This window comes from Gallus gallus, chromosome 2 (assembly GCF_016699485.2).
Source record: "Gallus gallus isolate bGalGal1 chromosome 2, bGalGal1.mat.broiler.GRCg7b, whole genome shotgun sequence".
In the NCBI taxonomy this organism is placed as follows: domain Eukaryota; kingdom Metazoa; phylum Chordata; class Aves; order Galliformes; family Phasianidae; genus Gallus; species Gallus gallus.
The window spans coordinates 16853601-16868762 of NC_052533.1; the positions used below are offsets into that span (position 1 = coordinate 16853601).

Genomic DNA, 15162 nt, shown 5'->3' on the forward strand with positions numbered 1-15162 from the left:
ATGCAGCTGCTCAGCGCTGATCTTCCTCATCCTCTGTACACAGAGATAAAAACACTCCCTGTTCTCACATCTACACCCAAAGCAGACATTAACTCTGTGGCAAGAGCACTTCACCTGGGAGCTCCTGTCAACTTGTTACCGCAGCTCCAGCTCCTTTCCAATACATACAGTTATGGTCTGGCCTGTATTTGTTGTTCTTCAGGCAGACTGCATATTTCAGTGAATTAAATGTTTTACGGTCATCAACTGATTGCTATCATCTCCCTGCTCTCATACTTCACTAGTCTTAAGTTGATTTGAACAGTAAAGACTTCAAACGTACCTTCATCAGTGTCCTGGAAGTAAGGAGTGCAGCTGACTCCTCTGGGATGTGACAATAAATCCCTGCTCTGAGGGCAACACTTCCAGAGACACACAGCTCTCAGTGCTCTTTAGATTTTTGGGGGGGCTGTGGGTTGAGGGGGTGTTTTGTATACTCGAAGGTGCCGGATTTTAATCTGAATGATATTTCATCAAATGACTAACAAAAATGTTTACAGATATACAAGTCAGTTCAAGCACTTAGTAACGTGTTACCTAACCAAAGGGAGTCATCTCCTTTGACTGACCGGTGTTCCATCACATCCTGTTGGTGAGCGTAACTGTGCATGTCTGTCCTTCAGTTCTTCACTGACTGAATCCCAAACCTAGTTTTCCAGTTCTGCCTATAACTGACATAAGACCAAGCCTGCAGCTCCCAGACTAAGCAGTGTGACCTTTACAAAACCTATATTCTGTCAACCCACTGACAGACCCTCTATTATAACCTGCTATTAATATATATAGCCTGCTATTTTGATTATTGTTCAAAATGAACATTGTTTGTCCTCAAAACTAGCATTTAAACACTCAATCCCTTTGAGTTACCATGCCCATTTCTGTCTCTTAGCAACTCCCAGCTTCCCTTTCCAGACCTTAAACTCTACTTCATGGCCATAAGTAGAAAGGCAGCTGGGCTGCTCTCCTGGAAATGGCAGACAACGCAACAACTTCTCTGCCCATGGCTCTCCTGTCACATTAGCCATTAACACAGTAACAGGGGACACGGGTAAGCCCCTGCACTTGCACCTTGTGAGAGCTGAGCAGAGGGCAGGACATACTCATCGAATGGAAGAGTCATTGCTTAATATCTGCATCTCTGGTGCTGAAAACACTCCCCACACAGCACCAAGCCCACCTTCTGGTGGGCAGCAGGGAACATCTCTTGCTCTGACAGTGCTCTGAGCCACCCCAAACATCAGAAGTTACAGCCGTTAAAGCTAACCGCATCTTCTTTGCTCACGGGGACATGGAAGAGGACAGAAGATGCCCCAGGAGGCTGGAGCTCACTGATAATAGCTGAAATAGTTGGCTGTTACTGCAGCATTGCCGTCACTGAGCTAAACCAGCCTATGTGCTGTCAAGTGAAGGACCAGCAAGAGAACACTACTTCTATGCCACTGGTAGAGTAATATACCAGCTACAGAGCCTACAAAGCAGGGAACAGCAAATGTTTCAATGTTCAAGCACACCAAGAACCACTGGACCACGGCACAGTGAGCTAAGCTTGCTAGAAGCACACCCCATATTCTCTCTTCCCAAATGAGGGACTCCCAGCACCTTGTGGGTCTGGTACTGAGAAACACTATGCCAGAGACCATAACAAACAAATACCAGTATTTTACTTGACCCATCTATGTGTGTGTTGTGCAAGATTTCCCAGTGGCAACCTCTGCATTCTTGAGCACCCTCTCACTTCTACACCTCTTGAAAAAAATTTGGGTGGTGCTTGCAAAATGTGCATAATCCAGTGAAATAAATTGGAACTCGGTGAGAATGGCAGATCTGCTTTCCTTCATGCTAGAAGTTGTGCCAAGACTCTAGAAGTGTTACTGATTCCAAAAGGGCATACCTGTGCATGAGCAACCCAGAGGGCCTACCTGTAATTCTGCCATTATTTTATCTCCTTCTTCTTCTTCTTCATCTTTTACAGCTGATGCTACAGCAAGCCCTGTGTTTCGAGGCAATGCCTGATCCTCTTTGGGGGCTTTGGGTTGTGTTGTTTGCCCAGCATCTTCACTGCATTCCTACAAAGGGGTGAAAAAGCACAGACAACCAATGTAGTTGAGCCCTCCTGATGCAAAGCAAACAGTAAATTCAGCTTTGAAAGGCACCTGTTGCTAGGTCCCTTTTCACTGCTACCCCATAGGAGTAGGAGTAACAGCTCCCTCACCTGGGCTTCCCACTGCTTCCTTCAGGGAGAAGAAGAGATGGGGAAAGGAAGACCAAAAAAACTGATCTGCAACATTTCTGTGAACATGCTCTCAACTCCAAGCTGATCTTTCCCATCTGTATAACACATGCTTTTTTTTTTTTATTTTAAATCTTCTTACAACTGTAAACAAATCAGCTTGTGACTTGCTTTCTATACTGTCGAGAGATAAGCACAGAAAGGCCAAGACTGCTCTAAACAGAACTGATCAAACCCCACTTGTTCATTTAGACTGACAGTAGTGTTTCCTGGCAAGCAATTTCAGTAGCTCTCCAAGACATAGCTCTGTCTCAACTTATTCTGTGGTTTACAGACACAGCCCGAGGTTGGGAATGCACCTCTGTGCCATCCATTCTTCAGCAATCTGACTGCCTAGAGGCTGAGTCACCAAACCTTGCCAGCAGCCGCCTCTTTCCTGGCTGCGTAGATGACCTCTCCCGATCTCGTCGTGGTCAGTCCTGACCCCGGCAGGTAACTGCGCCGTGGAGGAGGAGGAGGTGGGGACTTGGTCAGCTTGTCATTATCCTGCTCTGCATCTGGAGCATCTTCTGCAAGTAAACAAGGCAGCACCGAGTCAGCAGAGGTGAAAGAAGGAAAGAAGTATTTTCAGCCCTGCCTCAACCAGAAGGGAAAAAAAAAAGCATCCTAAAAAGTCCTGCAGATGAATACATGTAAATAGAAACACATTTGTGATTCAAGTGGAGCCTTCGTGTACAACAGCAGTCTTGCACTTGCCCAGCAAAACTACATCACTTCACTCACAAATTTTTAGCAGAACTCCTGTCCCCAGCGTCACCGCAGCTGGAATTTCAGCTCTTGGTATACAAGTATGATAGGTCAGCACACTCCTGGAAATCAGTCACCTGTCAGCGTGTGGTGCAGGTTCAGCTGGGTACCTGATTAAGATAGGGCCCCTGCAGCCTCCCTTGAAAGTGTGCACAGTTGGTGTGAGTACTAGCAAGACACCAAACCTAGGGGCTTGCTGTTGTTCTCAGCAACTCTGAAGCAAGCAGCAACATTTCTGCTCAGCTGGGAGATGCTCTTGGCAAGGTGGTAGGACAGGAGCAGCAGAGTAGCCTTGTAGTTAACCAGAACCAGCTACCCTCAGACAAGTTCCATGAGTCCTCTCACCGCTGTGAAGGGTAGAGGAGCACCGAGAGCAACTCTCCAGGCTTCTTTTCAAAGCCAGCATGAACATAACACAACATATATGCATCTTGTTAATTCACAATGATTCAATTTCCAAATCCAACAGTCACACAGACCCAGCCCTCACTTTCTCAGGGGGGTTTTTCAGAAAATCAGGTTTCTCAAAATCAGTTTCTCAAACTCGAATTTACCCCCATTACTGCCTCCTCACTCAGCTACTGCTTCCCCATCGCCACTGGACGGCACCTACCCCAGAAGCAGTTTCCCTGCTCATGACCTGTCCCTGTGCGTTTCTGGTCACAGGCAAAGCATCACACATGGCAACATTCGCTGTTTTCACACTGCTGTTTACAATGTTTGTTTTCAAGACTGACAAAACGACCTTTCTGTAGCTATTCAGTGTTATATGAACAGCTGGAACGCATAACTCAGAAAACCTCCTGATTTCAGATTACTGTCGGTAAACATCTGTTTAGGGCTAAGTATTCCCTCTGGGCAAGTTATTGCATAAGTGTCTGCTGGTGGGGCTGCATCAGGCTCCTCTGATGCTCCGGCCCCTCCGGACAGGACAGAGCCCTTGGCTGACCCAGCCTCATCTTTGTTCCCTTCTTAGATCAAATGTTCTTCAAAGCTGCTTAAGCTTAAATAAATCCTCTGTTCTGTTACTGCCTTCCGTGATTATCTGGCACTGATTTGCAGAACTGCAACAACAGTGACTTTGCAGATGCACTTTACATTAGATTACTTCTTTTGTCAATACATGCCACTAAGGTTTTCCATGCCATCAGGCGTTCTCCATCAGCATGAGGTGAGACCTCTTCCTGTAAAGTCAAAGTAATTCTCTAGGATGGTGTTCACTAGATTGTGATGTGGGGCCTGTGCCCATCTCTGCTCCTTTCAATGGGCTCAACCCATTACCCTCAATCTGGTGGTTCTGAATGCAGGAACATTAAAGTTTTTCTTATGCTTAATAAGAGTAAATCTGGATACAAGATACGAAAGGCACAAAGAAATAATGATTTCTACCATCTCTTTCATATTTGTGACACATACCAACTATGAGTTACAGTCTAAGACATTAAAGAAGTACTTACAGTCATCTGTAAAACTGTGCTAAAAAGTGTGTGGTTTAACTTTGTTTTGTGCTTTGCAAGGAAAAAAATCTCTTAGCTGGGTTCTGTGCGGAGAATGGCTGAGACAACATATTGTGGCAAGGTGATCTATCCAGGTTCTGCAGCAAAGCCAGCAAAGGACTCTGCTAATTTATGGCCAAAGTGTCTTATGCAGTACATTACTAGGGTAGATGGACTCTCCTTATGTTGCTCGGTCTTCCAATTCACAGCAGATTGCAGCGTATTGACATTTCTTTCTTGAATGACAGAAGAGTTGGATGGCATGTGAGTTATTTAATCCGATATTAAGGAAAAGTTTTGCTGTGCCTTTAACTTATTTATGTTACTATGACAGAATTCAGTAATCACAAAAGAAGGTAAATGCCTCAATCTTATCAAATCTCCCTAAATCTGCTGGCTACACACAGTGCACAACTGTACTTCTGAAGTGGATTAGTTAACTGCAGGAGTCATAAGGCTTTCTGTTACTGTGTTTGGCACTTAACATGTCACAGCTCACTTCATCCATATGGTGCTTATTTTCAATGACTTTTTCTATTTATGCTACACATTACAGAATTTAGTTGCGTGGATAGCCTATAACCTCACCGAATGGTGACAGAATCTGAAATTATGTCACATTGAACTGGATTTATTTTAAACCTGTATGGTGAGAAATATCCAAGGAGCAGCAAATTGTTGGTGTTAAAGGCACTCTAGAACAAAATACTGCCGCCCAACACCTTGAGTGCAGCCCTGGGCTACACAGCTCCAGAGGGACACAGTGGCATCAGAGGAGAACCAAAAACACCTCCCTGATGGAGGGCTGAGAAAGGCTGCAAGTCTTCAGTTTGGATCGGATTAGGCTAACACCTCCATAATACAATCAAGGTTTATTCACTGCCTTCATGGTTTTACTAATTAAATGCATAGTTGGTGTTTGCCAAACTGCAGAATTTTAGAACCGCGGAGAACTCAGTGATGTTGGTGGGAGATCAGTGCAAAACAGAGGAAGGAAAGCTCCTTTCACAGGATGGGGAGTGAGTTCCTAGAGCTGGCTGCCATGGTAGTGGGGACACAAATGGTAAATGAGCAGGTTCAAAATAAATTGGAGCAATTAATCCATAACGGATATGAAAAGGACTAGGCTGTGATATTCTCTTTAATAATCAGTTGGGGGTGTTGGAAGTGTACTTGATATATCTATAGCATAGCTGTGGGAGGAATCCTTACTGTGAAAGTCCCTCTCATTCATTCCTTCCTTCCCCATCCACTTCCTTAAGACACTCTGTTATGTAGCATCACAGGTCTTTCTCAGACCTCTGAAAGACTCATCCAGAACACTGCTCGTATTTATAGCTAAAGTTTATGAAGTTAGTAAGGACCATTAAGATCAAGGAGTCAGACTTCCCACTTAACACAGGCTGAAGGATTTCTTCAAGCAGCTCTTGCATGATGCCCAGAGCTCGTCTGAGCAGCCTTTCAGAAAAGAATAAAATATTACTGAAAGATTTGAAGTGGTAAATAATACAGTATGCTCATAATTAAACTTGCTTCAGTGAGTAGTTACTCTGAGCGTTAAAATTTGACACCTAATTTTTATCTGGCTTTTTCTAGCTTCAGCTTCCATGTGCTGAAAATTGTCAGAATTTGTGCGAAGTTAAGACATCTCCTTATCCTCAGAAACCTCAGACATGTCTCGATCTTCTTTTGACAAGAAACCTCTTCAAAAAGAGCTTAAGTTTTTGATGGTAGGATCATTCGTGCTCAAACTCCTTGTGGTTCTTTCCAGAATGCTCCATATTGCTAACCTTGTGCAAAACTGAGCATAGCATTTGAGCTATAGATACAGCATAGTGCACAAATATTCTCATCTCTGTCAAAATGAAGCTGTATTCTTACTTCCCTGCTCACAAGGAGTCCTCATCTCCAGAGGACAAACTCACTCAGTTGCAGTATGGGGAAATTCACATTTAGCTGCTCACCCACCCCTGCATGTGCAAAATCACTACTTTTGTGATACAGTCCTGCATTCTGACAGATGGACATACATAATTCCTCACAGACTACTCATGGGTATGATCAGGAACACAGAAATCTTTACACTGAAACAATTTTAAAGTGGAATAAATGACCCCTCTTTTACAAATGTGCAACTCCTTAGCACCATTTAGTCTATTGAAACTTACCTGAGACTTCAAACTTCTCCCCTGCATCCCCTTTAGGCAGGACTGCTGGCTGGGGAGGCATCTCCAAGTTAGGAATCGACTTCATTATATTGGCCTGGGCCTCTTCCAAGAGCTTTTCAAATTCCTTTCCATTATAGTGATCCAGGTTTTGTCTTTTCTCTTCCCATTTCTTTTCGGCTTTCTAAACAAAAATAGTAAAGCACCATTTACTTTTTAAAAAATCCATGTGTAAACTTCATAGATCACCATGGATAGATTCTTTCAGTTCTAGTAAGCAACTAGAGAAATATACTAATGCAGTAATTGTAAAATAGTTCTGACTTCCACTGTACTAGATACAAACACAGGACAAACCGACACAGACCACTGCTTGCCAAAGGAACAAAGGCAAAATTCAAATCTGGTTCACTGATTTACTACATCACACTGGTGATTAACGTGCATGTCTGTAATAAGGCATGAGAGTTCAGCTGTACATTTGCTCAATACCTACCTCTGTGTGAAACCACTGAAACTTCACACTCTTTCATCTTTCTCTCTCCATAATGGGGGACATGGAGATTTAAGGAATGAATGAAATCCAACAATGCAAGTGTTGCCAAAGAATCACATAATATTGTTCAAAAAGAGGGTATTCTTTAAAATACGTAAAATTTTATACTGTCACATTGAAAATCAGAGGGTATCTTCAGAAGTGCATGGTGTAATTATAGATTAAGTATGTAAACCCTCACGATGCATTTGAAAATCCCACCTTCAGTCTCAGAAGTGAGACTGGGAGCTCAGACCCAAAAAGACAACAACTGGGTGAGTAGAGTACACCATACCTCAATTGATACAGCTCTGTTTCTGGTACTTGCACTGTGAATTTCCTCAATGAAAAGACTTTGCATGGTGTTGCCATTGACAGAGACCTGTAGTGCCGGCATGCCTTGGGTGGGCTGGGATCCTATTGTTGGTTCCTGGGGGGGTGCTGGTGGGGTGGTGGAAGGGTGACTGCTCATTGGCAGCCCTTCACTGTGGCTGGGTGCAGCAGGTGAACCCTGGGCATGGTTGACCAGGGCTGATGAGTGCTGAGACTGATGGATGACAACGGGAGAGCTCTGCACGTGATGGACCGTCATTGTGGAGAAGGGGACGACTTCTGACTTGACTGATGATACCTGGGACTCTGATGTGACTGCTGTGAGGTTTTGCTGTGCATGTCCCTGGGTTTGTTTGGGCTCCTCCTGATTTTTCAGAGCTTCAGTTGCTGTGGCCTTTTCCATAGCAGGGTATTGCACAGCCTGGGAGGAATCCACACCCCTCAGCAGTCCTTCTGTAACATGTCTGCTCAGCCAAACGGAACACAACAGCATGGAGCATGGTTAGCATAGAGGTGAATCGTGAGCAGTATTTAACAGTAAGCTTTTGCAAGAGAAAACTTATAAAACATCTGTGACTTTTTTGCTTTCTCTAACAGACAGAGAATTCAATTTTTGAAGAGACCACTCAAATTAGGATGTTTTTGCCTTTTAAAATATTTAAAATCTTTCAAGGACATACTGGCCCTTGTTGACCAAACCATGAGTTACAGGGAGTTGATTTCAGAGGGAGAATGGAAATCAGTTGACTTATTTTTTTTTACACAGAGCCTAGATAAACAACAATTCTTGCACCATTAGCATGGAATGTGGTAGCTACACAGAACATGAAGTAGCAGTTTAGCAAATGGCCAAAACAAAGCCTTCAAACAATACCTCAGGAAGGTTTTGTCTGTCAACAACTTGGGATAGAGAAAGGTATGGAAGTCAAGTCAATTTCTAACAATTATCTGTGAAATGGCTGAACCTCAAAGCTTGGCTATCCATCAAATGACATCTCTTTTTTCCAATATGGAAACAGGGTTTAGGAGAACTAATATGAAATTTGTTCGGAAAAAATAAACTACAAAACAAAACACCAAAAATTTCTGGTAAAACTTTGACATGTATAGCTTACTGTTTATTTTCTGAACAAGATGAGGCAAGAAATAACTGTAGTCACTTTCAAGTAAGGGAGGTTAATATGAAAGGATATGAATGTTTATCTACAAGGAAAAATAACTGATAGCTCTTAGAAGACCTGTTGCATAAACCATTTTATCCCTCTGCCAGTATTGGCAAATCCACATATGCTCCAGGATATATGGGAATAATGTAAATCCTACATTCCTTCAAATAATGATGGCAACAATATACTTATGACTTGCATTTGCTTGTAATTGAAATAAAATTGAGACCCCTACCCTTAACAGTTTAGCCTTATTCACTGAGTTTTGAGTAGATACTAAATCCAATGCCTACTGCTTCATGTAAATCAGTAGTCATTTGCTGCTCATATACTCTGACAAGTACAGCTAAACTCTGGTCTTCAGTGGACATACATTGCATCTAATATTTCCACTTTCCCTAAAGCATTCTCCTTGGGGGAATTAAAAAAAAAAAAAAGCAACATAAAGAATTTACATGGATACACAATCATACTGGAAAATATTTCTTTCCTTCAGAGGGCTCTGGGATGTCTTTATCCAATCTGAATCTTTTCTTAAGCTATTTCTTACAAACAGTTTTTGGAGATGCACACTTCAGTGTCAGAGAACATTTCTGCTTAGATTGCTGTGAATGCCTACAGCTAACCAGCTCACATACAGGACTGGTGTCACTCTGTAAGCTTTCTCATCCTGGTACATCCCATATCTGGCAGTGTTCAGTTCAGAGGAAACTAGTCTCAATTATAAGCTCTGAACAACTGAGACTGTTGGCCAGAACAGAATTACTGCACAGAGCACAGGAAAGGATAATCTGATTTCCCTTGAGAAAGCTCTAGGAATAAACTATAAAATGCTACAAACAAGTTGCGTCTCTCCATGCTACTCGGGGAGAAAGGAAGAACACAAACCCAAAATGCTTGAGGAAATTCTCTAGCTTGAAGAAAAGATATATCACCTTCTGAGCATGGTAAGGATATCTGTCATGCTGCGCACACGTTTCAGTAAGCTGTCTAACTTGTGTGGCTCTTCCTTTAGGAACCTGACGGCTTCTACCTCAATGCGGAGGATCGCACGCATTTTATTCTGCAGCGTCGGGAACTCTCCTGCAAAGACAACAACTGTGAAGCTGAAGAGGAAATCATAAAAGCCCTGAGGAAAAACAGATGACAGGCTGATAGTTCAATAGTGGAGCATCAGCCTCTCTCCAGGGGGCCATGCAACAAGCCCCTTAATCCTCACTTTAAATATGTTGCAAGTGAAAGATTATGCCCTCAAATTAAAGGCAAAACTGTTCTCAGCTACTGTGGTCAAAAGAGAAAAATCAAAACAAAAAACCATAAATACATACCTTTAAGGGTGGCAACAGCTTCTCCCACTTGACGCAGAAGAAAGGCTCCATCTTCAACATCTTTCAGTGTAACCGTCTTGCTGGAAGCAGTGGAGTCCCTCTTCAGGTCTTCAACAAATCCCTCTAGCTCACTGGCAAAACAAAAACGTGGACATGAAATGCAACCAGGACATTATAATCAAGTATATGTAAATGAATGGACTAAAACTAAATCAGAAACCTCAGCTGTGGCATCTTTAAATACGATACCACAGGATGAAAAAAAACCAGGAAGGTGCCATGAGGAGACAGGAGGCTCCTGGATGTTCATGCCCAAAGCACAGGCAGTTGTAACTTGCCCAAATCATAGCATCACAGAATGGCTTGGGTTGGAAGGGACCTCAAGGATCATCAAGTTCCAACCACCTGCTAAAATCGTTGACTTTTCTGATGCTGCACATGTGCAGAGCAGCTATGCTACATATGGCCAATGGAATAATGAAATACAGCCCTCTGTGAATGCAAATCCTAGAAGAAGGGCACATACATGCTATACCGTGACATCCAGTACTGGTTTGCACTTTATATTTTCTCACAGCTGACGGCATGAAAAGGAAGGCACAACAGTGAAGTGACAACCAAAAAACTGGCACCCATGATCCCTTGACACAGGCCTGTTTAGCAGCCTGTTCCTGCTAGACAGGATACAGCATCCTGTTTCCACAAATAGCCAGGATGAAACAGCAAGTGTGCATTGTCTGCAGCTCTTGGTCAGCGTTTGAATTAACTAATTAACCACTGTAGATGTTTTTTTCCAATCAGGGATGTCCCATGCTTCCTCAGGCTCCATCTGGTGCTTCCTCTATGTCTTTCACAATGCCTTTTCCAGTGCTTCCTCGCTTCACATGAATTTTCACAGTCATTCAAGCATTCAGACACATAAGCTTTATTTTTTTGGAGGTGTGGATCAGGGACACTTGTTTTTTTCCTGAGATTAAGACCAGACTGCTTTAGCTGGAGTTTCCACATAGAAATTGTCTCAAAAATAACTGAAGTGCATTATACACAACTAGACAAAACCAGAAGAAATGCCTAAGCGAACACTTCAAAAGAACAATTTCTTGAAAACTGTCTCTAAAAGTAATCTGCCTCTACTGAGATACTCGGTTCACTAACAGGAATATTTTGAGGAGCAGTTTAATCGCATGCTAGAAAACAACGCAAAGCAAACTCTGAGCTGTCAATCAAGTACCATTTTAACCTAATTCTGGACTTCATTTCTTGCATTCACTCAGGTCAAAGCTTTGCAAGGTATGGGCTGATCATCTGCAGTGAAGTAGCAGAAGACTGCCTTCCATGGGTCTTGCATTTTGTCGTGTTTCCCTTGTGCCAGCACTGCCATGCAAATCCAGCAGAAAATTACTCATTTTCAGCCAGGCCACTTTAAATATCACACTTTGATATTAAGAACCGCAATTTGCTTCTTAATGTGGCTGGAGATAAGCAATGCTCTTCCCATTTTAAGATGACATCTCCCAAATACTGTGCCTTGAGAAAGACTGGGAGAGCCCCGATTTCCACTAGCACAACCATACTTGCAGCAAACAACTGAAGGGACCACACGATGGCAGCAAGGTTACATTTCTTTCAATACTCTTCCAGCAGAAGATGCAATAACACAGGGGTCTGCTGTTCCTGTCTCTGCTTTGCAATAAAGAAGGGGGCAGATTTAACCCAGAAGGAGCTGGAAAAAGAGGTAACTCACTCACTACAGTGCAGTTTATAGTGGAGGTGGCTGCCCTCCAAAATTATGTTCTGAAGACCTGCACCTTCTTCATCCTTCACTACTTTGGGAATCATAGGGTGAATCCACCCTGTCTTTGTAGTTAGCACTGGAAAAACACCTTTCTCTGACATTTGCATTCCCCAGGTATCAAAAAAGGCAGACACAAAAACTTTACTTTTTTTTACAGGTGGAAAGAAATGAGCAAACACAGAATACTGCTAGGATATTTTGGTAGGCTTATGACTGTCAGAAATACAGGGATAAAAGAAAGACATTCAGCTAACTAGGAGGCAGTGTCTTTCTGTTTTGTTCTTTGAGTAGAAATGGATAAGAAACTTTTAATTCCATACAGTGATCCTATCAAACATGACAACTGATCCCGATATAGCTCAAAGGATGCCGTATTATACTGCTTCATCTTGGTAACATCAAGGGAAGAGAAACTTCATCCCTCAGGAGCCAAAGATTTAAACAGATGGAACAGTCTCCAGTGTTTCTCGTCTGTAAATGGGAAAACAACTTGGTTTTATAGATTTGATTGTGCAAACCCAATTAACAAGACATCACCTTAATGCAGTTTCAGAAGGCTAATACATGATAAATGATTACTCTGCATCTACGTTTTACAGAGAAGACCAGAGACAAACTGTTATGCTGATATCTTTCTTTAGGCAAAAAAGCATTGGAGGATCTGTCTCAAATTGTCAGTTTGTTTTGTAACCTGTTCCACGGATACTGCAAAATGACTAGCAACAAATCACCCAGACCAGATGGTGTTTGCCCGGGAGTTCAAAAGCAACTCAAGGATGAAACAGTTGAACTATTAATGCTAAGCATCTTACTTCTTGATTAGAATTTCTTTGGCACTAGAGTAGTAGGAAGTGCCATAGATGATAAAAACAAAAATTTAAAAAGCAAGTGGGGTAATTTTTGGTGAGACTGACATCTTCAGGCTAGTGTAATTGATAGATGCCATAAAAAAGAATAACCGATAAAGAAGTAGCGGACCCACGGATAAACACATTGCGTTAACGTGACTTATGTAAAGGGCTTTCACAAATTCAGATGGTCACTTGAAGACAACAGCAAAAGCATGGGGACGAGCTACAGCCCAAAAGACTTTCAGCAAGGTACCTGAGTAAAAGCTTTTAAGAAAGAAGTGTTGCTGTGGGACAAGAAGGAAAGTTCTCTACTGGAAATAAAGGGAAGGGATCAATGAACAGCTTACTCAATGAATGGAGCTTGCTGGTGGGTTCCATAGGGATCTGTGCTAGGGCTGGTGCTTTTCAACTTATTATAAATGATTTAGAAAAGAGGATGAATAGTACAGTCAAGAAACCTCCAACAGATATTTAATTATGCAGGGGAATGAAAATGAAAGCTGATTGCAAAGTGCTGCAGATGGATCATCTGACTTTAACTAACCAGGAAAAAATATCCAAACACTCAGTTTACACCTAATAAATGTAAGGTAATGCTCACATGAAGAAGAAAAAGAAACAAAAACAAACAAACAAGCACAGAAAAAACAATCAGAAACCCCAACAACCTCCCAAAACCTAAATTTTTATACGCGATGAACACTGAACTGATAATCAGCCCTCGTAAGTGTGATGCCGGGTTTGTAATGGACCACCAGAACAGGGAGACAATCCCCATGTCACTGCATGAAGTCCTGGTGCAGACACATTTGTACAACTCCTGCAGGGCTCTCCTCTTTCCCCAGCCCCATCTCACAAATGTACAGTAGAGTCAGAAAGGCTACAGAAAAGAAAAGAGGATGGTGAAATGTACAGAACAGCTTCTACATGAAGAGTAAATAACCAGACCAGGACTTTTCAGGCTGGAAAAGACATGATTAGAGAAAAGGAATGGGGAATCTCTAACATTATGGCTAGAGTAGAGTTAAGGAATAGTCTGCCTTGCAAAATTTAAGAGTTTGAGGATTGATTGACAGAGAAGAGATTTTAAAAATAGAAAGAGGTTCATTACAGAATTCCTTCAACTTGAAAAGTATACACAACAAAATGCACATAAATTTATAAAAATGCATATTTTCATGAAAGGTAAACAATGCCCACAGAGATTTGGAAAGGAAGGTGCTTGAAAAATGTCTCTAAGCCACGAAGTCACTGAAATGAAGGAGATGCACTCTGTGCAGTTGCTCAGTGTTGTTCTTATATTACCTCTTCAGCATTTGCTACTACTGGCTACGTGAGCATGGCCATTCTTACAAGGAAGTCTGATACTTTTCTTAAAAATAATATAAATTATAAGTTGATACAGAATCTATCAGGCACAACAGAGATGGATATAATTTAAATGCTCTCCTTGTAAAAACCTGTCTATTAAAGTGCTTATAATAACCTACAACATAATAAACCACTAATAACTGTAACAAGTTCCTTACCACAGAAATACTTTATTAGGCAATATGTCACACTGTCACTGTTTGCCCTTGGTCTGGTCAATTTTAAGGCTAGCATCTGCAACCCAGAAAGAATAATATATGACATCTCTAATGTTGGCTGAAAAGACTGGATAGTAAAAAACTTCTTCAGTTAATTCTGAGTATGTTTCCCTGTTACAAGTGGGTACAAACTCTCTGTTTATCGGTGTTCCTTGGTTTCCCTGGTTTTCATCATATATCTCTGAACTGTAATCCTGCTACAACTGACACACATGGACACAATTCTGTAGGTTTCATGTAGAGCTGCTCAACAGAAAACTTGCACTGAAGTGTATACCGACATCTTTGCTGTTTACAACATGAAACCACCAATATATTTTAATTTTCCAATGATAACCTTCAGGCTTGCAGAAAAAAAAAGTTTTTTAAGCTGAGATTTAAGAGACAAAAAGAACGTTCCTTTTATTTCTTTAGATGGAGCTGAAGTTCATGCTGCAGAACACCAAACACACTTTTGCGAGTATTGCCTAAGCCCTTCAGCTCTGTCTTGCATGAACTCAGTCTACTGATTTAGATCTGTGATGCAGAAAAGGTCAAAAGGGCAAAAACTGTTGAACTTCAAGCATTGTTATCAGATGTGCTTTTCTTTCTGCGCACCGATCCTGCAAGCATGCAAATTCATGATGAAGAAATTCCAGTGGGCACAAAGAAAAATAAATGTATGATTTAATATTTGTTTCCAACATATCTCCAAAAAGATTGAGCTAACATTTAAATCTTATGAATGATTTAAGACACATTCCTGTAACATTAGCAAATGAATGATACTTTCCCGTTCAATGTTTCTTAGCTGCAAAGTAAACTGGCACAGCACAATATGCACTTGCT

General features: G+C 41.8%; 1 protein-coding gene across 31 annotated transcripts in view; it reads right to left on the reverse strand.

The window, feature by feature from the left end:
- KIAA1217 (sickle tail protein homolog) overlaps nt 1-15162 on the reverse strand; it is a 277578-nt gene that overhangs the window by 10029 nt on the left and 252387 nt on the right. For all 31 annotated transcript variants that reach the window (XR_003074153.3, XM_046938245.1, XM_015282038.4 and 28 more), the window contains 6 exons: nt 10100-10230; nt 9707-9854; nt 7568-8069; nt 6741-6921; nt 2684-2838; nt 1959-2105 (listed from right to left, as the gene is read on the reverse strand). Coding sequence is in view for 30 of the 31 variants with exons in the window: in XM_046938245.1 (XP_046794201.1) it covers nt 1959-2105; nt 2684-2838; nt 6741-6921; nt 7568-8069; nt 9707-9854; nt 10100-10230 (1264 nt within the window). In the remaining variant the exon portion in view is untranslated. The remainder of the gene's footprint in view (nt 1-1958; nt 2106-2683; nt 2839-6740; nt 6922-7567; nt 8070-9706; nt 9855-10099; nt 10231-15162) is intronic.